Here is a 24,126-nt window from a genome sequence, read left to right as displayed (position 1 = left end):
GTAACTATACATTAGTTTTTCTCAGAAGTTCAAGAACAGGGTCATCAATAATACTGCTGTAAGTTCAGAAATTATTGTGAAAAATGATACAGGGTTATAATCTCAATAAGTTAAACTCGCATTTTTTTATATGAATAAAATATTATTACTCAATATCTTAAAAATTAAAATCGCATTTTAGTTTAAAATGACAAATTCACAATAATAAATGCCCGCAATAATTGTTGAATTTACAGTACTTAAAAATATCAGCATACCTTGGCAACTTCCATCAGCTATTTTCTGGTATCCAGTAACACAATTGCATTTATGGGTACCATTTAAATTGTTACATTCAGAATTAGATGTAGTGTTACATATATAGGGAGTAACTGTACACTCATCAACATCCACAGAACAGGTGGTTCCTTTCCAACCAGTTTTACATATACAACTACCATCAACATTATTACAGGAATCTGTATTGGTAACAACACAGCTACAGGTCTGTGCACAGTCTTTACCAAATGTGTTAGAACCACATACTGGAAAGGAAATGATTTAAGGTCAGGAATAAAAAAAAAATACTATGGTATTACCCTCTTATCTGATGGTATGGTTTGGGAGGTTTTCATTTCAGTATTTTTTCAATTTTTAGGCCAATTTTCTCTATTCCCTTTTTTACCGTTACTCTCTATTCTATAAATATTATATCTGGCAGATTATTTACTGTCTTCCAGTCAATATCAGAAATAAATAAATATATAACCAAACAATTGAAGTCAAGTTGAGAAACACAAAACAGTTATAGATGAGCCTCCTCATGGGGTTTTTACAGTAATTTTTGGATTACCAGACCAAATATTTCAATATTTAAAAATTTTGAACTGCATTTTTGATTATTTGATTATCTAGTTTAAAAAAAACAATTAATAATTATGTGATTACTTGGACACCCCCATGAGGAACCTCATAGATAAAAAGACAATTTCTGAAAACTAACCTTGACAAACATCTGCAGAGTTATAATAACCCTCATTACAGATACAAACATAGGATCCATTGGTGTTTTCACACAATGAGTTAGCCTGGCATATTGTTGCGTTGTCACATTCATTGATATCTGTATCACAGTTATCTCCCTTCCAGCCAGTTTTACAATTACAATTTCCATCTGTTTTGTTACAAGAATTGGTGTTTTCTGTCACACATGTACAGTTTTCAACACAGTTCTGTCCCCATTCTCCTTCAGCACAAGCTTTTGAAATAAAATATTGAATTCAGTTTAGTGTGTATATCAACACCATGAAATTTTTTGTATATCTTTATTTCCCACAGACCTACACATTTATCATGTTTATGAATATTTAAGTTTTTTTTAAACTGCATGTATTACTATAATGTAAAAAAAAAATATTTTAATGTACACTTAATACGATATTAATGTTTAACTACTTTTTATTTGTCCATTTCTTAACACTTTTCCTACATTGAGAGTATTAATTTAGAATTGTCTTAACAAAAAAAACGAAACATTAATTTTCTATCCACACAAATAAAATACCAACCTTTACAACTTTGTTCATCGCTGTCCAGTTTTGTACCATTTTTGGTACAGGAGCATTTGTATCCTGGTGTTTTATCAGTACACATATCAGCACATGGATTGCTTGGCTCACACTCGTCTATGTCTGAAATATTTAATAAATATACCCTTCTTTATTTATGTCAGTAATAAAGATAGAATTATATACATTTCTTCTAAAATGTCTAAAATATTTAATAGTTATGTCATCTATAAATTAAAGATACTGTTAAAGAAATTTTTGGTGAAATACACTTTTTCAGATTTTAATAATCATTATTAGTTTTTCTTTTTCTTTTGATCTTTGTCTGTAGTCATTAAAATTCAATTGGTGAAGGGATTTATTTAGATTTACAAGAACCATTTATTGTGATTTATGCATTTTGGTGTTTTATTGAAATCAAAGACTCATTGACATTAATATTATCAGAGATCCTGCATGTCTTGCAAACTTCATGACTGTAGCATTTAAAAAAAATGAAAATATAGAAATGTTATAAGGTTAATCTATTGTTGAAGACTGTGTAATGCCCTTTAGATATATATTGGTTATTTTTGTTGATGTCTTATTAAGATATATCCCATTTCTTTTATTCATAAGGATTATTCTCATTTACCATAACAATTGTAATTCTAATTTATAAACATAATGATGGATTAAGTTTTAACAATAATGTAAATATTATCAGTAATATCCATAGAGCACACTTTGCAAATCTTAACTGTCTCAAATCTCTGTTCTATGTTCATTGGACCGTGAATTGGGGTCAAACTCTAATTTGGCACTAAAATTAGAAAGATCATATCATAGTAAACATGTGTACTAAGTTTCAAGTCGATTGGACTTCAACTTCATCAAAAACTATATTGAGCAAATATTTTAACCTGAAGCGGGACAGACGGACGCACAGACGAGAAAACATAATACTTTCGTATATGGGGCATAAAAACCTACTTTCACAGATTCCAGTAATATTATCAGTCATGGTTAGATTGTATCCTGTAGGACATGTACAGTATTCTGCTCCATCAGATTTGACTGCACACGTTCCTGGCGCGGTACAATTGAAACTGGTACATTCGGTCTTTACTGTAAATTAAATAATAAATACATATATAAATATTGCAATGCATTCACAAATTTATTGTAATCTTTTACTAGATTTCTTCATACATGATTGGTGCTTGATAAAATTTAAAAGCCCTTTTTTATCTTTTGATAAATTGCATTATAACAAATCTTATAATCATTTACTGGTATCCAGAAAAAGGGTAAACAATTTGAAAACAGTTAAATATATCCAAACACATAAGTCTGATAATTAAATCAATGTTTTATCTTTTAACAACCGACATGAAAATGTCTTAATAAAAAAGAATTACATGAAATGGGAGTTAATTCTAATTTCCAACTAGGATTATATGAAATGGGAGATAATTCTTATTTCCAACTAGGATTATATGAAATGGGAGATAATTCTTATTTCTAACTAGGATTATATGAAATGGGAGATAATTCTAATTTCCAACAAGGATTATATAAAATGGGAGTTAATTCTTATTTCCAACTAGGATTGTATGAAATGGGAGTGAATTCTTATTTCCAACTTTGTAGTTAACTAGGTTGAGCAGGAATTCAGGATTTCTGGCAAAAAACTTACTGTTGCATGTCCTCTGGTCTGTTGGGCTGAGTATGTATCCATTATTACAAGAACATTTATAACTTCCTGGAGTATTAAGACAGTTCTGGTCACACTTGTTCAAGGTTGTGTCACATTCATTGATATCTACAAAATAAGATTTCTAATTATTAATCTAAACAATTTGATCATTAAAACAAGACTGAATATAAAAAAATCTTTTTAATATATTTTGGCAGCCATTTCAAATTTAGTCACAACTCATAATATTTCTGTCTTTAACTCAATTACTGTTTTGTGTTTATCTATTTAAGCAGCCAATAAAACCAATTTCAAAAATTTCTGCGTTTGGATTTTGAACTTTTTCTATATCAAGTTGTCTTTTCATTCAAAAAATAAGAGGTGAGGGTTACTAAAATATTTATACAACTTTTTAATTTACAATATCAAGACTATGAGCTATTAAATTGTTTTCCCCCTTAGTAAAAATAATGTCAAGTCATTGATTGATTTTTTTGTAGTGTTATCAACGGTTAACCGATTAACCAGTTGAAAGACCGAATACTGAATACCAAAAACGCTAACCGGTTAACCAGACTTTTTTTCAATTTTGATAGCTTTGATATGAATATAAATTGAAATCATTAAATTATTATGTTTTCTTTAAAAATTGTCGTCTTGGTGATTAATTTGACAGATCAATTGTCCAGTATATTGATTACTATTGTTAATCCAAAAACATAGAATTAATAAGAACTTGTCTCTCAGCTCGGGGCAAGATCTTAAGGAAATATAATTAGTAAACATATTTTTTTAACAGTAATTTTAAATCAGTAATACAATTACATTTTACGATTTACTTCATAATTTCATTTTTGTTCTTATATTGTAAAGACCTTTATCTGAATGTGCAATCTCCGTTGTGCAAGGCTTTGTCATACTTTCAACGAAATGCTAACTCAAAAAGTGTGCAATGCAAAACAATGTGAATGTAATCAAAGCATATTTGATAGTACGAGTAACAAGCTTTGACTAAATCATTTCAAATTAAAACACTCCACATTATTTTCGAAGACAACAAGAGAAAATGAAAGAATCGTCGGTTTCAGACATATTGAATTTTACGATATTAAGACTTTTTTCAATCTGAAGTGAGTAAAAACGCCACAGTTGATACGATGTGTTTGATTATCAAAAGTCAAACTTCGTCAGGAATCTTCACATACAAGCCTATAATACCAAAGGACAAACTTCGATTCATCGTATTATAAAAACGTAAATATATGACTTTGATGGAAGGTTTTCATATTGACACTCATACCACATCTTCTTATATCTATATGTATGGTACTATAGATAAGGCCTTCAAACATCAACTTAAACTATCGGTTAACCGTTTAATCGGTCGAACGATTATCCGAGTAACCTGTAAGGTAAAAGTGTATGATTTGACAACACTATTTTTTTGGGGTTCAAAACATGTTTTTTATAGTTTGTTCTAATGTTGTACTGTTATACCACTGTCACAGGTTAGGGGAGAGTTGGGATCCCATTAACACGCTAAACCCCGCCACATTTTGTATGAGGAGCCTGTAATTCAGTGGTTGTCGTTTGTTGCTGTGATATATATATTTGTTTTTCATTCATTTTTTTAGATTTATTAGGCCGTTAGTTTTCTCATTTGAATTGTTTTTCATTTGTAAATTTTGGGCCTACAACAGCAGACTATGCTCATTGTTGAAGGTCATAAGGTGACTTATAGCTGTTAATTTCTGTGTCATTAGGACTCTTGTGGAGACTCTATAGAAATCATACCACATCTTCTTTTTTAATATTAGCAAATCATACAACATTTTGCTGAATATATCCTTGTAGAATTATTACACAGAATGCATAAGATTGTGATACCCCTTGGAACTTATTTAGAATTTTTCAACAAAATACTAAATAATCAATATTACCTTGACATTTGTCATTAGCATCTTTTGTAAAGCCAGTTCTACAACTACATGTATAGCTTCCATCTGTATTAGTACATAACTGATCACATGGATTGTTATCACACTCATTTATATCTGGAAAAAAATAATCAGGTTTTACTTAAAAGCCCTCCAGCCATTAAAAAGAAAAGAAATTATTCTGGAATTTTAAACTAGATTCAATTTCTTCTACTTTTGCATGTTTAAAAAATCCAAGTCTCTGTGCAAAAAAAAATAAATGAACATGATGACATGTCAGAAATAAATTTTTAAAGTAACCTTTCATCTAATGTATTTTATAATTTATTCTAAAATGACGTGCTTCTTTTGCTTTGTGAACAAACCCATGCTCTAAATCCAATAAAATTTGTTTGCACATGCGTATATTGACTTCTTTAGAATAATGAATTTTATCAAATTATCATGCACTTAATATATTTCCTTAACTTTATAACACTTTCAAACTTTTAAAGGGGCACTAGCTGTCAAATTCATGTTCACCGATTTTAATCAAATTCTCATATTTTATTCATAACAATGTTTAACATTTATCCAAAGTATCAAAAGTCTAATATAAACAATTAACAGGGTACGGGAATGAAAAGACGTAGCTTCGTTTCGTGTGTAATTTAGTCAAGAAGCCATCTAATTACATTTTTATTGGAGTTGACCTCCAAAATCATCCGATGACCATATAAGCGATGTAAACATAAATAAAGATATAAATAGATTGAGCAAACTCGTGCTATTGGATTATTCTAGGTCTATTTAATTTCATATTATAGATGAATCAAAGAGCTGATAGCTCTTAGGTGGAAGAAGGTGAATAAAAGGTAACTTGAATTACCATAAAAGCAGCCCCACTAACCCAGTCTGCTTTCTTCCAATATCGTTATGACGGGTTTTTTTTCTTCAAACAAGAATGTGTCATAAGTACATGGATTTCCCATCTGTACAATCATTTTCTATGTTCAGTGGACTGTGAAAATTAGGTAAAATCTTAATTTGGCAGTAAATTTAGAAAGATCATATCATAAGGAACACATGTGTACAAAGTTTCAAGTTGATTGGATTTCAACTTCATCAAAAACTACCTCGACCATAAACTTCAACCTGAAGCAGGACGGACAGACAGACCAGAAAACATAATCCCCATAAATGGGGCATAAAAATAGTAAGACTTGTTACATACCCGCCAACTTTTCAAAGTTCCCAAACTTATTATAGAGTAAAGAGAATGAACACAGGGCGAACGTACTAAACGGGCGAAAGAACTCAGGACGAACAGACCAAGGGCGAACATGTAAACAGGGCGAATTGTCCCGATACCAAATTCACGCATGCGTACCATAAATATCTACAGTAAAAACATCCGGTTACAAGTAAACAAATAACGGTCATGTAGTCGAGATGAAATCTAATAATTTACATAAGAAGGGTACATATTTACGATAGTGATTGTTTTTCAATTCTAATTTACAAATTAAATGATTCAGATGCTTAATCATGTGTAAAAATCGGTGTCAGGAATCAGAAGTTGTTATGAAATTGTAATACACAGAAACGAATGCGGCATACGGAGGCTCAATGAATTTAAAGTCGGCACTTTTGGCCTTCAGAAGACTTGAAGTCTTCTTCCACCAAAACTAAATGTTTATCATCGTTTTTACTTGTATAAGAATGATATTTTGTGGATCAAATCAGTCAATCAAACGATTTACCTTTGTTTCACTTTTAATGTTGACATGCTGTTCCTTTAAATAACTTTACACATACAATTCACGTGATATTTATCTCAAGCTAAGGGGATTAAATTGAAGTTCACATGAATATGGATTCAATAAGGTTGAATTATTAACTTGCAAGTGAATAATTCATAATCAATTTAGCATATTTTGTCAAAATTTAACCATACTGGCTGCTAAAAGCGAATTATTATTTCACTATTTGCATTTCATTCATGATTGAGCAGGACTAATAGTATATTTAATTTTTAATATATCTCGTAGCTAGTGCCCCTTTAAATGGTGCACATGATGTTCCTTATTCATTTATTATGACTGTATTGTGTTGCATTCCGAAAAAGACATATTTGACCTAGATACGACAACCGTTCATGCTGGCTGTTCAAACTCCTCCGTCTGAAAAATCACAGTGCCAGCCTTTTGCTTCTTTACAAACAAACAAAAAGGAGGTTCATGGAAGAGCCTACACAAGCGCTTTTACATTTATACTTTTCGGACATAGAAATTACCTTAATTGTCCTATTCAGAATCGAAATAATTGATGCAAGCTATACTTCATTGTAGTTTTAACATGGGTAGGCATTATATTCGTGTTATTTTAGCCCTCAATATCGGGCAAAAATAATCACGAATATAATGCCTTCCCATGTTAAAACTACTATAAAGTATAGCTTGCAAGTAAAGACTTGATAGACACAGATTGTATTACTTGATGTTTTATGGTTTGATATGATTTGGTTCTATTCAAGATTAATTAACTTTATTATCATGGTAAAAAACATTTTTGTGGGGTTAAAATCTAACAGTATAGGAAAAAACATTTTAATAATAATATTGAAATCAAAATGGTGTTTTTATTTCATTTACCAGTACAAGTTCCTGTGACTGTGTCATTCTGATAACCAGCCACACACTGGCAGACAAATGAGCCAGGTGTGTTGACACATCTTTGGTTGGGGGAGGTATCACACGGGTTGACTCCACCACTACACTCATTGATATCAGCATCACACAGAGTCCCCTGCCATCCTGATTTACACACACACCCAGTAATTTTGTCACACCTCTCTGCCCCAGCACCACAGTTACATGTATTATTACAGTTATCACCCCAGTGATACTGATCACAATCTGAAATGTACATAAAGTTTGATGTCACCAATGTCATGAACTATATTCTCAAATTCAATTTGTCCATTCTTAGTTCAATTTTGATGACTTATTTTATTTTTCTGTCAATGGATCAATTGTAGTTATATAATAACAATAGCAGTTTGTCATGTCTCATTTTAATAAAGAAAAATTAAAAACATGTTAAAAATAATATTAATAAAAATAGTATAAACATAAAAGAATAAAAACTGATCACAATCTTAAATGTACATCAACATTATTCAACCAATAAGTCAGGAAATGTATTCGTTAATTCAATTTGTTAATTTTTAGTTCAACTACGATGACTTAATTCAATATGCTGCCAATTGATCAATTGTATTTATAATGTAACAACAGCAGTTATTCATATCTAATTCAAATAAAAAAAAAAATAAAAAAAAAAAAAAAAAATTACGATTTCACTTTACTTAATAATTTGTACTTACTTGAACAAGTTCTTTGGTCATTCTCCAAAAACTGACCAATTGGACAACTACATTTGAAACTTCCTGCTATATTGGAGCAAGTCGACTTATCTGTACACAGATTTTTACTATCATCATCACATTCATTTATATCTACCAACAAAATACGCAAAATAAACTTTAAAGTTTAGATGTGGTAAAATTTAAAAAATAGAACATTTAATTCATTTTTTTGTTCCATATCATTATGAAATATTATCATAATTTCATACATTTAGGAACCTCTAGCCTTTGTTTATAGTCTTAATTTTTTTTTATCAAATTTTGGTTCATTTGTATTTTTTGGAGGTAAGTTTTTTTGAATCCATTTCCCTGAACTATAGCTAGTATACATTATTGTTTTATGCCAGCTGCAATCAAACTCTGGTTGCAGGAATTTCTTACTGCGTTGAAGACTTATTGGTGGCCTTAGGCTTTTGGCTTTTTGTTTGGTTGTTGTCTCTTTGACACATTCCTTCTTTCAATTCTTTAATCCTTTAACACAATTTTGTTTAGCTCACAAGAAAGTCCTTTATTATATGAACACATAGTTTAATATCTGTGATCATCAATGTTATGAATGACACTGATCATATACAGTAGTTGTAGATTATTGTTGTGAGTGAGAAATGCAATTGAGATGAGATGACCAATGATAATCTGTTTAACACTATTTTACGAATGACAACGTTGTTAATTTCATTGACAACGACACATGCGCCCTTAGTTTCTATCGAGAATTTTTCATATCACACTTCTTCGCTTAGAAAGATAATTATCAGTCAGTAGGATCCAAGGAAAATTAAAAAAAAATAGCTATAAAGCCAGTTAACAGTAATTTACCTGTACAAGTCTGGTTATCAGCCAGTAGTTTATATCCAGATTGACAATAACAAAATACAGTGTTGTCTTTTAGTCTGCATGCATAACTACAGGTCAGGTTACTCAGGGTACCACATGGATCAGACACTAAAAATAGAAATCATATACCTCATGTTCAAATTTGTAATCTGTCAAAATTCATTAAGAGTATATAGTTTTAATAAGAGAAATGTAACTAAAAAATCAAAGGTTAAAAGTTATTATCAGTAAAAAAGCAGCAGAGATATTGCGATAGAAGAGTTCTTAAAATCTATAGTATTTCTTTTTAAATGTTCACTATAATTCAATCTAAAGAAAGCTATTGAATATACAGAAACTTATTTTATATACATAATCTAATTCAATATACAGAAACATATTTGATTCAAGAAACATTTTCAATATAAAGAAACTTATTTCATATACAGAAACTTGTTATATATACAGAAACTTGTTATATATACAGAAACTTGTTATATATACAGAAACTAATCAACCTACCTTGTTTACAAGTTTTTCTGTCCGTGTTGAGTTCATAACCAAAGAAACATCGACAGTTATAACTTCCCACATTATTGACACAGTCTTGTTCACAATCATCAGACTCTGTTGTACACTCATTTACATCTGTTGTATATCGAAGTTTTATGTTATTAAGATCTATTAATACCAATTAGGTTAAAAAGCAAACACATTGCTAATGGTTGTCATATGTTGGTCATTCAGAAAATTTAGTGTAAATGGAAATCTTTCATTGTTTTTGATTTTATTCACAATTTTTGGATGATTTGAGTCTGAGATACTGTATAAATATAAACACCCGTCTATTGTTGAAAACTATGTTTCTCTCTAGAAGTCTTTTGGGTTATTTTTGTCATTGGGTTGTGTTTTAATTGGTGTATGTTTAACAAGCAGAGCAATGAAAAAGTAGTTTTGTTTTTAACGCCACAAAAATTATTTTGGGGGTAGGCACTAGGTGTGTAACTTACAAAAAAGCCCCTATTGATTTGAACAATAAACTAATTTTTTTGCATGGTGTAACATTCGAAAATGAAATCTTTCAAAAATCCTAGATCTCAAGGTATCTTTACTGAGAATTATATAGATATATTGGATTTTTCTCTAATGTTTTATATTTTTACAAATCTGATAATTTACTGAGTCTCTTAAAATTTATGAACATTTCGATAGTTTTTACAGATTGTAAGAAAATGGAATTTTTATTTTTGAATCAAGATATTATAAGATTATGTGCCAAAACCTATAATTTTATTCTTCAAAGACGCAGAGAAGTTTGATATTGTAAATAATAATTTAACTTTGTTGTATAATTTTACCATTCAGGTTTAATATTTATTATGTACATACAAATGTATACATATTGTTTTAGTTGGTTATTGTCTCTCATAAATCTGTACAGATTATGCTTATGTATACAAATTGTAACAATTAAATGTATTGTGTAATTTTATACTTAAGGTGAGACAAAAATAAAATATTGAACTGAATTGAATTAAATTGATTATACCTTCACATTCGTAGGGATTTATTGTTTGGTAGCCAGTGTTACATCTACACGTATATCCGCCATCTGTATTTTGACACGTTGAAACTGTTGCTGAACAATTGTTTGTCGTTGCACTACTACATTCATTTACATCTAAAATTTAGCATAAAGATATAAATTTGAAACATTGCGGTAGCGAACTTTATTTATATGAAATAGAACAACAATAAAAGTATTGGACCTTAAATTTCATTAATTATAAAGTTTTTAACCTTTTTTTCTCCTTAATTTAATCTAGAAATTGCTTAAAGAGTCAGTTGTTTCCTAGTCTGACAAGACAATTGATTTTGAACTATTGAAAATAAAAACTGGACTCATTCTACAATGTGTATTAATGAAATACATTATAAAAAACTATTCTTTACCTATTTCAACTTATATTTACCTGCACAAGGAACGCTGTCGTCTGCAGACACTTTTTCATAACCAGATCCACAATTACATTGATAGCCGCCATCTTCGTTTACACAAGTCTTGTCGCCATTTATACATATGCCTGGATTATCTACACATTCATTGACATCAACGTCACAATTATCTCCAGTCCAGGCGCTGTTACAAACACATCCACGACTAGGATCACACCTGTCAGCCCCTGGTCCACAGCTGCATTGACTTGCACAGTTGTCACCATAAAATGGATTCACACAGGCTGTCACAAGATAGAGTATGCTTGTTAATACACATAAAACACCATAAAATGGATTCACACATGATGTTACGAGATAGAGCATGCTTGTTAATACACATAATAAAAAAAAAATACATTTTGAGAGACAGCCAAACGTATCAGTTTGTTTTTTATTTTTGTTTTTGATTTAAATTGCTAATAAATTGTAAATTTTCAGTACTTAACCAAGTTCCCCAAAACCAAACTCTGATATAAAATATCAATCATTACCCATCTTTTTGTACAAGAAAAAACATAAAAATTTTCATAAACATTACCAAGTCTATATCTCTATACAATGATTTTTTTTTAACAGTTTAAGTTAAAAAAAAATGTTTCTTTTAAACTAACTAATTTATTTAATTATGTGATGGACAACTTATTTAGAATAAAAATTGTTGACAGATCTTGAAAGTGATCTATATTGATATTTTTCTTCACTTTTCTTGTCTTTGAAGTTCTTTGAAGGCATTATGAAGGATGGTATATCATTATCAAAATGATATTTATTCAAAAGAGAGATATAGTCATAAAATATGTGCACTATGACAATTAAATTACATGCATTCAACTCTTTAATAATTTTTACCTGAACAAGATGTTTTATCAGCATTTAATTCGAATCCTGTATAACAGGAACAGGTGTAGCTACCAACAGTATCCTGACAGTTCTGTGTACATACATTAGCATCACATTCATTTATATCTGAAATGTAAAAAAAATATTGTTGCAGAAAGATTGCCACATGTATTTATTCACATAAGCTGCATATTACTGTGTGAAAATTTCATTTTAGAGTATTGTCTTATGACAGGAATTTTAATATCATGTAAAAGTATATTACTCTAGGAGCAATGATATTTAACAATATATTTACATATATATGTATATATGCCAGCGTATGTTGTTCTTTCCGAATAAGGTATGTAAAACATATCAATATCCAATCTGGTTATAAATATTGTTGTTTTACAATCAAAAAGCTGAAATTTTATCCTGCTATTCTAATTGTGGCTTTAGCAAATCGATTTTTTTTAGTGTACTAAACAAGTCAGGAATCTGTAATTCAGTGGTTGTTATTAGTTGATAATCTGTGATAATTGTTTTTTGTTCATTATTTTTGCATAAATAAGGCACTTGATTTTTTCCCTTTGTCATGCTGTATATTTTGTTATTAATTTATTTTTACTAAACATTATGAATCTTGTTAATTACAGAAGACTGTATAGTAGCCTCTAGTGGCTCATATCTAAGTCATTAGGTCTCTGGTGGATAGTTTTCTCATTGGCAATCGTACCACATCTTACATTTTATGTAATTGACACTTACTAGAACAATTGCCACTGGCTCTATCAAGTAGAAACCCTTCTTGACATATGCACTCCCACGTTCCTAGATTTGTAGTATTATCACAACCATATTCACAGATTAAATTCTGCAGTGCACAGAAGTTAAATATTGCTGTAAAAAAGATAGAAAATGAAACAATCATTAATTACAAGACTTGGAAGAGCAGGATAATGACTTAATGAAGAATATATATATTAACATCTTTGATTAAAAAAATATTGGATGCAATAGAGTTAATATATTACCTTACAATGTACGCAAATCGTATAGTATATAGCTACCTTCACAAAAATTTCGATTAATCAACTTTTGATAATCATCTGCTGAAAGTTACATACATTTTTCATTTTCAAATTATAATAAACAAAATGGAAAACTAGACTAAAACATTTACCTACATTCAATACACTTTCCTACTATATATGGTTAACATTGTGACTTAGGTTCTAAATTACACTTACTTTGATTACATTTACCATCAGCTATCAGCTCAAATCCATACACACAACTACATGTAAAGCTTCCATCGCTATTAGCACAATTTTGATCACAGCCACTTGTCCTTTCGGTGCATTCGTCAATGTCTAAAAAATAATTAAAATGATCTGAATTTATTACAGGTTAAACTTGATTGTGCAAGTTGATTTTTTAATGTTTATTATTAACAGTTCTAATTTCTGTGTTGCTAAACATACAAATAGAATATCATATATTTCATTGAAATTTTATCAATTTTTTTTACGTAGTTTATTGGAATAGGACTATATAAAGTTTGTTATTTTTTACTATACATTTTTTAAAAAGAAAAATTGCCAAAGTCAAGTTTTTGTAGATGGAGCTTAATGCATCATTTTGCATGAACTACAGACTGAAACATCTGCTTGGAAAGTCACAGAGGTTAATTTTAATCTTTAACAAAAAAATGTTTTAAACATCATTTATTTTGATTGAGCCTAAAATAAACTTATGTTAGTACAAACCTTGACATTCAGAACCCACTTTTCGGAACCCTGCAAGACAGTTGCATGTAAAGCTTCCATCGGTGTTTGTACAATTACTGTTTGCTGGACAGTTATCTGTTCCATCTAAACATTCATTTATATCTGAAAAGAAAAGAATCATTTAAATGGCAATGATCAAACTCCATCACTTTCAAAGTTGACATTTTTTTTTCTTCAATTGACACAAAATATTATAAGAGTTATGAGAAAAAAGTAGGAAAATACCTAAGAGTAATGAAAATCATTACAGGAAGAAAACAACATTGTGGATCGATGATGTAATATAAAAAAAAGAAATCATGTGTTCATAAATTATAAAAAAAATGATCGATTTATCATTTTTGGAAAATTCATTTGAAACATAAATGAACTAAATTCCTTCAATAAGAGTTTGTGTGTGTGTGTGTGTGTGTGTGTGTGTGTCTGTCAAGGGTTAATAACTACATTAGATGTATGTTTCATTATAATACGTTATTCTGATTGGCTAAATGCAATCTCGCGTTATTCCTTAATCAACTTCATTTCAAAATGAATTTTAAAATTAATGTTGACACGTGCTTCTACAATAAAGTGCACAAGTAAATAAAAGAAAAAAACTTGATAGTAATAATGTGTTCATGATCATAGCGAAAAAGTATAATTTTGTATAAGAATGCTTCTTTTAGTAATTTCATAGGGTTGTCAAAAGCGTTGACCGTGTGCTCATTTTAAGAATGTACTTTGGTCAACGCTTTTACTTGCCAATCAATTTACAAAAAGAAACATTCAATTCTTAAATATTAAAATATTCAGGCTTAACCTTTACTGTTTAGAATTATAACGAAAAGGGTTCTTTTTTTATGCCCTCATTGCAATTAGAATAATTCTTAATTCTTAATTGATCTCTTTGTTTACCTTCACATTTTTCATCGGCTGTAATACTATAGCCTAGTGGACAATTAGAACAGTTGTAACCACGACCAAGTGATATTTCATCAGCTGGTAATAGATCTAAACAGGTACGTCCCAAAGCACATGGGTTATCAGCACAACCATCTGTGTTAATTTCACAGTCATCACCTGAAAAAGGGAAGAAATCAAGGTTTGTATTTATTTATTGTATATGTCCTCCATCTACATATGACGTGTCAATTACTGGTATTTCATACAAAGCAAAAAATTACAAATGTTTTTCTCTCTCAACCTCAGGTTCACACTTACACAGTGGACAGTCACTCAGCTGCTTTTCATGCTGGTTTTCTAACAGTTTTATATTTGAAAAATTTTCAGGAAAAAAATGATGCAATATTGGACAAATAAAACAAGAAAATATTTTTTTGAGGAAGAAAGTGGTGTCTTTTCTTTGTGATTTTAGGCTGATAATTTCACAAGTGTTAAATTTAACAATTTTAAACATCACACATTTGACTCAGGCCGTGTTCACACCAAACGCCGTGTAGAGTAAACATGTTTACAATTAGCTTAGTGTAGTGTACACTGGTTTCACATTACATTTGTTCACATCTATACACCTTGTTTAGCTACCTGTACATAAGATTTGTTCCCACTTGTAAACTATATGTCATTTAAATGTTCATTACGTAGAACTGAATTCAAAATTTTTGGAAATTTTTTCTAGCGGCAAGGGAACAACCATTTGACTTCAAAAGGAGGGTTGGGGACGGGAACGGAAATATTCCGATCCCCAATTTGATAAAAAAAATGGTCATACAGATGATAAAAAAAATTATTCTGAATCAAGAGTTTCCCCATACATTATAGTGTTAAATATTGAAAAAAAAGTATTTGCTCACTAGCATCTAAAAAAAATAAAAAAAACGTACGCGCGAAAAAGAAATCTGACTCCGATAAAAAAAAATAACGCTCCCCATTTTTAAGTTAAGTGGTTGCTACTTTATGAAAGCCATTTTTATAATTTGCAGTAGTTTGAATATACTAGAAATGTCTCGATTACGCATTAGAAAACGTTAGCTGCGGCAGCGTGCTTACGGCCGAAAAAAAGGATTGAGATATTAGGGATCACTGCATTTTTATCTTTTCGGTTCTTTTCAAATGGTATTTCTTCTTCAAGGAGTATTTGGTAAAGGAATAGGGTTACGTTTTTTTATTTACTTTAAGTGTTATTTAACGAATCAGAGATACTAGACAAACATATCATTTACCTCGCACTTTTTTAGTCATGAATTTATGCGTGAATCGTTGTTTGAGTAAAGACCAGTGGCGAATATTTCTGTGTACGTCAAGTTGATTCGGGAAGACCTTTTCAAATGAATTAGGCAGCAACTATTTGCTTCATTTTTTGTGGAGGGGGAGAGGGAGCGGAGGTAGGGGACGTGGGCTATTGATTTTTTTCAGGAAAAATTTTGGCCAAAAACTTTTTTTGTTTCCAAAACAAAATCCATGTTTTATACTCAACTATAATAGCCCCCCCGAAAATCAATTGGTTGCTGCCTTATGGGTTCGGCAATGATGCTGCTTTGAGTCTTGATCAGGAGTTAATAAAGTACGTAAAAAATTTTTAACAAAAAAAAAATGTTAAAATTTAGACAACAATTTCTGTAAATAACTATACTAATAATTATCAAAAATATCAATTTTACTCAAAAATAGTTTCCTCCTTAAGTAGCAGTCCATGTAAGAACCTGACAAATTAACTAAAATGTGATATACCTTATCTTATCAAATGACCCAAAACTGCAATAAATACTTCAAAAAGGTCAAAATAATGCATCATTCACAATTTTTATATTCATCATTCAAACTGCTGCTTTTTACTAGAGGTTTCATTTTCAGGATTTTTGCCTATTAGTCCTATGTAAAATTACACATATTTTTCATTAATTTTTTCTTAAGGCTAGAAAAAATATATGATAAGTTATATATAGATAGAAAGACAATTGTTATATCAATCAAATAAAACAAAAAAAATCTTGGGATTTTTTGAATTGATAATAAAAAACCGTTTGAAAAAAAATTTAAAATTGCCATGTTATTATCTCCCCTGACGGAAATCTTCAGCAAAAGAAAATAGGTATACTACATTGGAGGGAAATGTAAACAATGGCAGACGCTCCATGGACAGAAAGAAACTGCAGCATTTCAATTTTTTCTAACAGTAGATGTGGTTTTTCCAACTATTTTCCATCAGAACATAATCTTATTACAATAAGCAGCTGCAACATTAATATTAACAGCCATTTACAATCACTACAACTCTCAAAAACCTGCATTCCATCAGAAGGCCATTTAATTTTTTTCCGTCTTGGTATTTTCACTTTGTTTTGTGATTATACAATATGTCCACACCATCGGGCCACACTTGGAATAAGATGGAGAAGGAGTGTTGCATGCAGTCATCCCAACCATAAAGGGAAAACCAAGCCAGACAGAGGTGTCACCCCAATTGTCAGCCGACATCTGTTGATCTCAACAGGACAACTTGTGCCAGTTGGTTCAGGTAAGAACTTTATATACAATATAACCCCCTGTTGTACCTGTTCAAACTTTTTCTATAATTATTATATAATCAATTTGTTCACATTTTTATAATCAATCAAGAAAAAATAAAAGAAAAAGTAGAATTTGCTTTTTTTCACTTCTGGGAAAATTCATGTAAAAATTCATACTGGGGATTTCGATAATAAAAAGATATTCAGATGGTGTTTCTCAGGTTTAAAGATGTTCAATGTAGAATTATGTTTGTTATTATTGAAATTTTTCAGAAATTTGCACCCCCTATTTATAACAAAAATATTGCCATTTCGAAAGATTATACTACATGTATATTCAATATGCCTTTTCAATGGTGGGTGGGTCAGTTACATGTATCATCATTAATGTCAGCCTAAAGCTACGATTACCTCTTGATGTTGATAGGGGTAATAAGTGGTTGAACCATTATTTTTATAAGGGGGTCCAAATGACTACAAAAGAGGGGGGCCCGGATCCAGTCATGTTTCAATGCTTCCCAATATAATCAACCAAATTTTTCCACAAATGCCCCCTACCTCTGGGATTTTAACATATATTGAAAAGACCTACACACATTAATATTAATCTAAAATTTACAATTGTATTTGATTTTTTTTTTCATTTAGGAATATGTCGGACATGTAGAGGAGGTATTCCAAACCTCGACTCAATGTCGTTTGAAGATAATGATGTACATGTAAGTTTTTCTGGAAGGTCTCCAAAAACTAGAAATAACTTTTATATATGCATAAGATGAGAACTTTAATCTTTTATGAAAATTTTATGTACGCATAATCATATATGTATATATTTAGCATATAAAATTGAGAATGGAAATGGGGAATGTGTCAAAGAGACAACAACCCGACCAAATAAAAAAAACAACAGCTGAAGGTCACCAACAGGTCTTCAATATATATATATATGTTATGAAATTTCAATTATTTGTACAAAAATTAAGTGGTAAAAAATGGTCTCACCCAGCACACCTATGCATTGCTTTTTTTAGTGTTCAGAGTTTAATTTATTGAATGAACAAAGTACTGTAACTTCTGTAAGTGTGGAAATACTTGCAATGTTTATTAGTGCGAGAAATATGATACAGTTGTAATCAGAATAATTTAAACTCACATATTGGATTTTTATATATGAATAATAGATCATGATTTCTTTTCTCTCATTTTGGTGTAAAATAATGAAATCACAATAATAAATCCAAAACAATAACTTCTGAATTTACAGTGATATATTTATCTATCAGAAATTTGTTTGTTGTACCTATTTACAAACAGTATTTGCATAAACACTGTTTTATGTTTTAATCTTATAGCACAAAGAACAACCATTTGGAGGCTTTGAACAGGTTTCAACTAGTGCATCATCTGCTAAAGAAGAGTTTGACCATGAACAAAGTAAAACTGTAAATGTAAGTAGTATAACTAACTATTTATAATTTATGTACCGTAATCTTTTCCGAAATTAAGACATTTTTTTTCCGAAATTGATCTGACTCTTATTTAGTTTGCTTATCTTCCTAAGTTATATTTAGAAACAAATAGATTGTTGAAACATATTGTATGACGTCCATAAATGTTTTGCAACATTAGGAAACAGTTTTTCATATTAAGAATAATGGATCCAGCTGTTCTGTAAATATTTGGTTTGATTTGAGAAGTTTCCTGCCAACTTGTTTCCTTTAGTTGTTAGAATCAACAGAAGTTTGTTTGTAAAAATTATTATGTGACATGTACATGTTTGTGAGTTATAATGATACCTGAAATAAATGTTTTCTTTCATGCACATACTGGCATTATCTGAAGTTAGCAATTATATAAGTAGGAAATGAAAAATTTAACTGTGGACATGGTAGACAAAATTGAGAAGAGTTTTTATTTTTGCATTTAAAAAATTAACAACACCAACACATTGGGTATTGAACACAAAAAACATGTGCAACAGCTTTTTAGTTATTATTGCTGTAATATTGGTTACATTATTTTAACTCATAATATCAGATTGATATTTTTATATGTTTTAGACTATTCAAAACAGAAAGAGAATAAAACTGGAAGACACGAGTATTGAAACGCACACATGCAAGACAGCCGAATCCCTATCTGATGATGAATCGGTATGTTTAGCTGAAATAAAAAAGAAGATGTGGTGTAATTGCCAATGAGATAACTCTTCGGAAAAGACCAAATGATACAGGAAATAACAACTATAGGTCACCAATCAGCAAAGCCCATACGACATACGTCAGCTATAAAAGGCCCCTAAATGACAAATGTTAACAATTCAAACAAGAAAACTAACAGCCTAATTATGTACAAATAAATGAACAAAAAACAAATATGTAACACAGCAACAAACAACAACCACTGAATTACAGGCTCCTGACTTGGGACAGGCACATACATACATAATTTGGGGTAGGGGGGGGGGGGGGGGGGTAAATATGCTAGCGGGATCCCATCCTCCCCTAAACTTGGACAGTGGTGTAACAGAACAACATAGGATTGAACTATAAAAATCAGTTGAAAAGGCTTAACTCATCAGATATATACATCTAACAAAAAACAGAGTGAACATAGCTTGGCACTTATACATCCCAACAACAAAAAGACCATTAGTACAGATGTGAGAGTACTCACACTTACTGGTAGCTAGTTCAAAATGACAAATGTAAAACAATTCAAACGAGAAAACTAACGGCCAAATTAATGTACAAATAATTCTGATATTATTTGCATATTAGGGAATAAGTTCATATGATTGGTCGAGAAGACTTCCGGTCGTCACTCTTGAAGTTGTTTATTTTTTCGATAGACGACATTGACAGAACAACTTTTTTTGTAACCAATGGCGGCTAAAATAACACTGTCAGGCTCGACGTTAAAAAAATACTTATTTTCACTTATCCGTGTTGTTAAAGAATTTGAAGGATTAAATGGCTTTAAAAAGGAATTTATTGGTGTATAAACTGGACCAAGTCACTCACAAACATATCATAAAGTCCTTCGGACTTTATTAGTAAGTGAATTGGTCCCCATTCTCCACCAAAAAATTCCTTTAAAAAGGCGTTTAATCCTATAATAAATGAACAAAAAATAAATATATAACACAGCAACAAACAACAACCACTGAATTACAGGCTCCTGACTTGGGACAGGCACATACATATATAATGTGGCAGGGTTAAACATGCTAGTGGGATCAAATCTTCTGTTTAGTTATGTTAAGAATTTTAATATAGAATGGAAAAATACTTTAAAATAATTTAAAACAGGAACAAACAATAAAAGCTGAAAATGAGCAAAACAAACCCACCCAAAAACTGTAGTGGGCTAGAATGCTCATGAAGAGTAAGCAGTTACTGCTCCACTAGTGGCAAAAGTTCTGCTACTCCTTAAAATGAACAGATGGTGATGACAATATATGAATTGATTAATACTTTCTAAATGTGTATAGATTAAAACTTGATTATTCTTTTATTAACTTTCAGTTCCTAGACTCACAGTCACAAAGTTTGGTTGGCTATACCTAAGATCACTGAAACAACTGGTAAGAGAAATAATGTCATTTTGCACTTAAATTCAGATAGACAAACTCCACAACACTATAATCATCTACTTTAAAAAGCTGGGTTTTAAAGTATATAATTTACTTTAAAATCCCAGGGTATAAATACCATTTATAATGTCATTGGTAATCTATTATACACTATAAGAATAACCATTGTCTATCTGTGCATGTATGAGAACCTTGCAAGGTATGCACATACAAAATAAAGTTAACCTATTACTAATATGCTGCCAGATCACTATATCCATAAGTCTTGCTTTTTGGGACAGAAATCGCAGGTAACACAAATTATTATGTCACACAATGCATTGCCTATATTTTTAGTGATACAGTCAGTACATTAATATTTGTAAATATAAGCCAGTTGGATCAAAGGGAAATATACAAATTGCCAGAAATAACCGTAATATATATATAGCTAGTTCATTGATGACTTTAAAAGTGTTATTTGTTTACATACAAGTGTCTCAAAATTTGAACTATCATCTACTGCATACTATACTATAAACACATAATATGGAGATATTTATGCTTTGAAAATTTGTGTGGAAGTTCTCTGTTATGTTGAAGGCTTGTCAACACAATTCAACTCTGGTGTCATTAAGTTGAATTAATGTACATGTATATTTTTATTTTTTTAGGCATAACAATTGCACGGTATGACTATAGTGAGCCACAAAATGGTAAATCATATTGTGACGCAAAGATTGCCCATATGAGAGGGAAAATCAGAAGATCAGCTGCATCTGGTAGTGATGTTTTAACTGCCTCAGATATAAAAATGGCCATTGACAAACATGGTGGAGTAACAACCTGCCAAGCAGCATATGTAGCTGTAGATCCTAATTCTCTCGTTAAGAAGATCACCTGTCCTATTAAGGCAATAACAAAGATTTCAAATGTCAGATTCAACAACGATGACACAATAACAGCCTGGAAGGCATTTGAAATTGGAAATGGGAAGAAGATTTCTATAAATAGTACTTTAAATGATGTAGAATTGAATGTTGATGTCCATGCAAACTTTACAATTCCTACACAACCTGATGGTATTATAAAAAAAACAACTATGCCAAAACAGACAGATTCAGAGTCATTTAACATCAGTTGTCCAGAAATTGGCTGTATACTGTATTTTGAATCGTACAGTGACATGAACAACCATTGTCTGCTAGGCAACCATGAACACCAAGATCATAAAGGAAGCACCTTTAATGATATTAAATTGAGATGGAAGGAGTCGTGCTTTAACCTAACTGAAGACACAATCAAATTCAGATGTGAGACTGGGTTAAAGCAAGGCTCCAATGAACAAATAATGGGATGGGCCTTAAAGAAGGAAAGAAAGGTTGTAAGATTTTCAGACAATGTAAAATCTTACTTGAGCAACATTTTTGAAGAAGGTGAAAGAAGTGGAATTAAAGCTAATCCTTTGACTGTTGTCAGGAACATGAGAGTGGCAAGGGATGAAAATGGAAACAAAAGGTTCACCCCTAAAGAATATTTAGAACTTGGACAGATTGCATCCTTTTTCTCCAGATTGGCTGTTATGCAGAGATGTAAAACACCAATTGCAGATATTGACCAAGATCTTGATGCTGTTATTCTTGCTTTAAACAAGGCTGATGCTGTTGAACAATTATTGTGAAAAACTTTTTTAATCATGTAGTTTAGGCCCCTAATTTGCTTGTGCCATATTTTTGCTGTTAATCACTTTTGGTTAGATAACATGCTATGATAAATCAAAGTTTAATGTTTTTTTTCTGAAATACTGATCCATGGAGCAAAACTATTTATCTTCTTTTTTTATATTTAAAAAAACTCTAACCTAATTCACAGAAGAAATTCATGAATAAAAGACAAGCCAAATACAATGAATATGGGCACTCTGCCTTTTAAAAAAAGGAACTTGTTTATTTAAAAAAATACACCTGCTTTTAAGTAAAACAAGTCTATAATGAAACATTTTTTTATCTACAATAGTGTATTTGTTTGATTTTCCATCCCACATCAAGTTTAAGTGTTTGGTCAAGGTGGTTTTTGATGAAGTTAGAGGCACATCAATTTGAAACTTAGTACACATCTTCCTCATGATGTGATTTTTGTGTCGCCTTCATCTCAAGTACAGTTAATTAATGCTTGTGGTATACAATGCTTTTTATATACTTTCAACATAAATTATATTATGAACACTAGAACAGGCGAGACATTTCAGTGTGTCCACTCTTGTTCAGAATTCGTTTTTTTTTTAGGGGGGGTGTATACATCTGATAAGTCTCGTATACATGCACAACATCTTCCTAATGGATGGACCAATATTGATAAAACTTGATACGATTGTAGTACACAACCTGAGGATGTTCATGAAGGAAAATATTTCTCGTCAAAATTATTTCAAGGGAGATAATTGAATTGACTTTGTTAAATATAGCAATAAATGGCAACAAGTCTTGTAAGCACACCTTCTTCTAAATGGATTAATCAATGTTGATGAAGCTTTACACAGATGAGGAAGGAGGATATTTCTTATCAGATGTTTTTTTCAAGGGAGATAATTGAAATTATTAAGTTTAAAAATCACAATATGTGGCATTAGGTCTTGTAAGCACAACTCCTCCTAAATGACTGTAGCAATATTAATGAAACTTTACACAGTTGAAGTACATGACCATAGAATGTGCATAAAGGAAGATATTCGTGATCTGAAATATTTAAAGGGAGATAATTAACTTACTTGATATAGATGTAGTTACTTTATTTTGTTTCCATATACTTCCTTAAAATATGCAAGGGGAGATAACTCTAATCATTTTTTATTTTAACTGTACTTTCAATTTAATATAGCAATATGTAAAATTTAATGTATGTGTATTCCTTTTATTATTAATAGAAGTTACACATTCATCTGTGTCAAACCACAATCCAAATCCAAGTATAGTGTGTATTTTTTCTTATTATCTGTGTTATTTAAAGCAAGTAAGTTTTAAATTTGAATTAAAAAACCTAAAATGTATGCCAATAGGCATATATCAAGTGACTAGAATAAAAAAAAGCTGGTTTCAGGAAGGGAAAA

General features: G+C 30.6%; 1 protein-coding gene across 1 annotated transcript in view; it reads right to left on the bottom strand.

Annotated features, from left to right (window-relative positions):
• LOC134706114 (uncharacterized) overlaps window positions 1–24,126 on the bottom strand; it is a 181,025-nt gene that overhangs the window by 130,270 nt on the left and 26,629 nt on the right. The window contains exons 13-29 of the mRNA XM_063564822.1: window positions 14,892–15,056; window positions 13,977–14,099; window positions 13,458–13,580; window positions 12,976–13,107; window positions 12,235–12,351; window positions 11,361–11,627; window positions 10,937–11,068; window positions 9,910–10,035; window positions 9,391–9,516; window positions 8,530–8,661; window positions 7,796–8,059; window positions 5,166–5,279; window positions 3,226–3,351; window positions 2,520–2,654; window positions 1,548–1,670; window positions 983–1,237; window positions 258–524 (exon numbers count right to left, since the gene is read on the bottom strand). Of these exons, the coding sequence (XP_063420892.1) occupies window positions 258–524; window positions 983–1,237; window positions 1,548–1,670; window positions 2,520–2,654; window positions 3,226–3,351; window positions 5,166–5,279; window positions 7,796–8,059; window positions 8,530–8,661; window positions 9,391–9,516; window positions 9,910–10,035; window positions 10,937–11,068; window positions 11,361–11,627; window positions 12,235–12,351; window positions 12,976–13,107; window positions 13,458–13,580; window positions 13,977–14,099; window positions 14,892–15,056 (2,727 nt within the window). The remainder of the gene's footprint in view (window positions 1–257; window positions 525–982; window positions 1,238–1,547; window positions 1,671–2,519; window positions 2,655–3,225; window positions 3,352–5,165; window positions 5,280–7,795; window positions 8,060–8,529; window positions 8,662–9,390; window positions 9,517–9,909; window positions 10,036–10,936; window positions 11,069–11,360; window positions 11,628–12,234; window positions 12,352–12,975; window positions 13,108–13,457; window positions 13,581–13,976; window positions 14,100–14,891; window positions 15,057–24,126) is intronic.

The sequence above is a fragment of the Mytilus trossulus genome, chromosome 2, assembly GCF_036588685.1.
Source record: "Mytilus trossulus isolate FHL-02 chromosome 2, PNRI_Mtr1.1.1.hap1, whole genome shotgun sequence".
Taxonomy (NCBI): Eukaryota; Metazoa; Mollusca; class Bivalvia; order Mytilida; family Mytilidae; genus Mytilus; species Mytilus trossulus.
The sequence above is the reverse complement of the archived record's forward strand: the minus strand, read 5'-3'. Positions and strand labels throughout refer to the sequence as shown.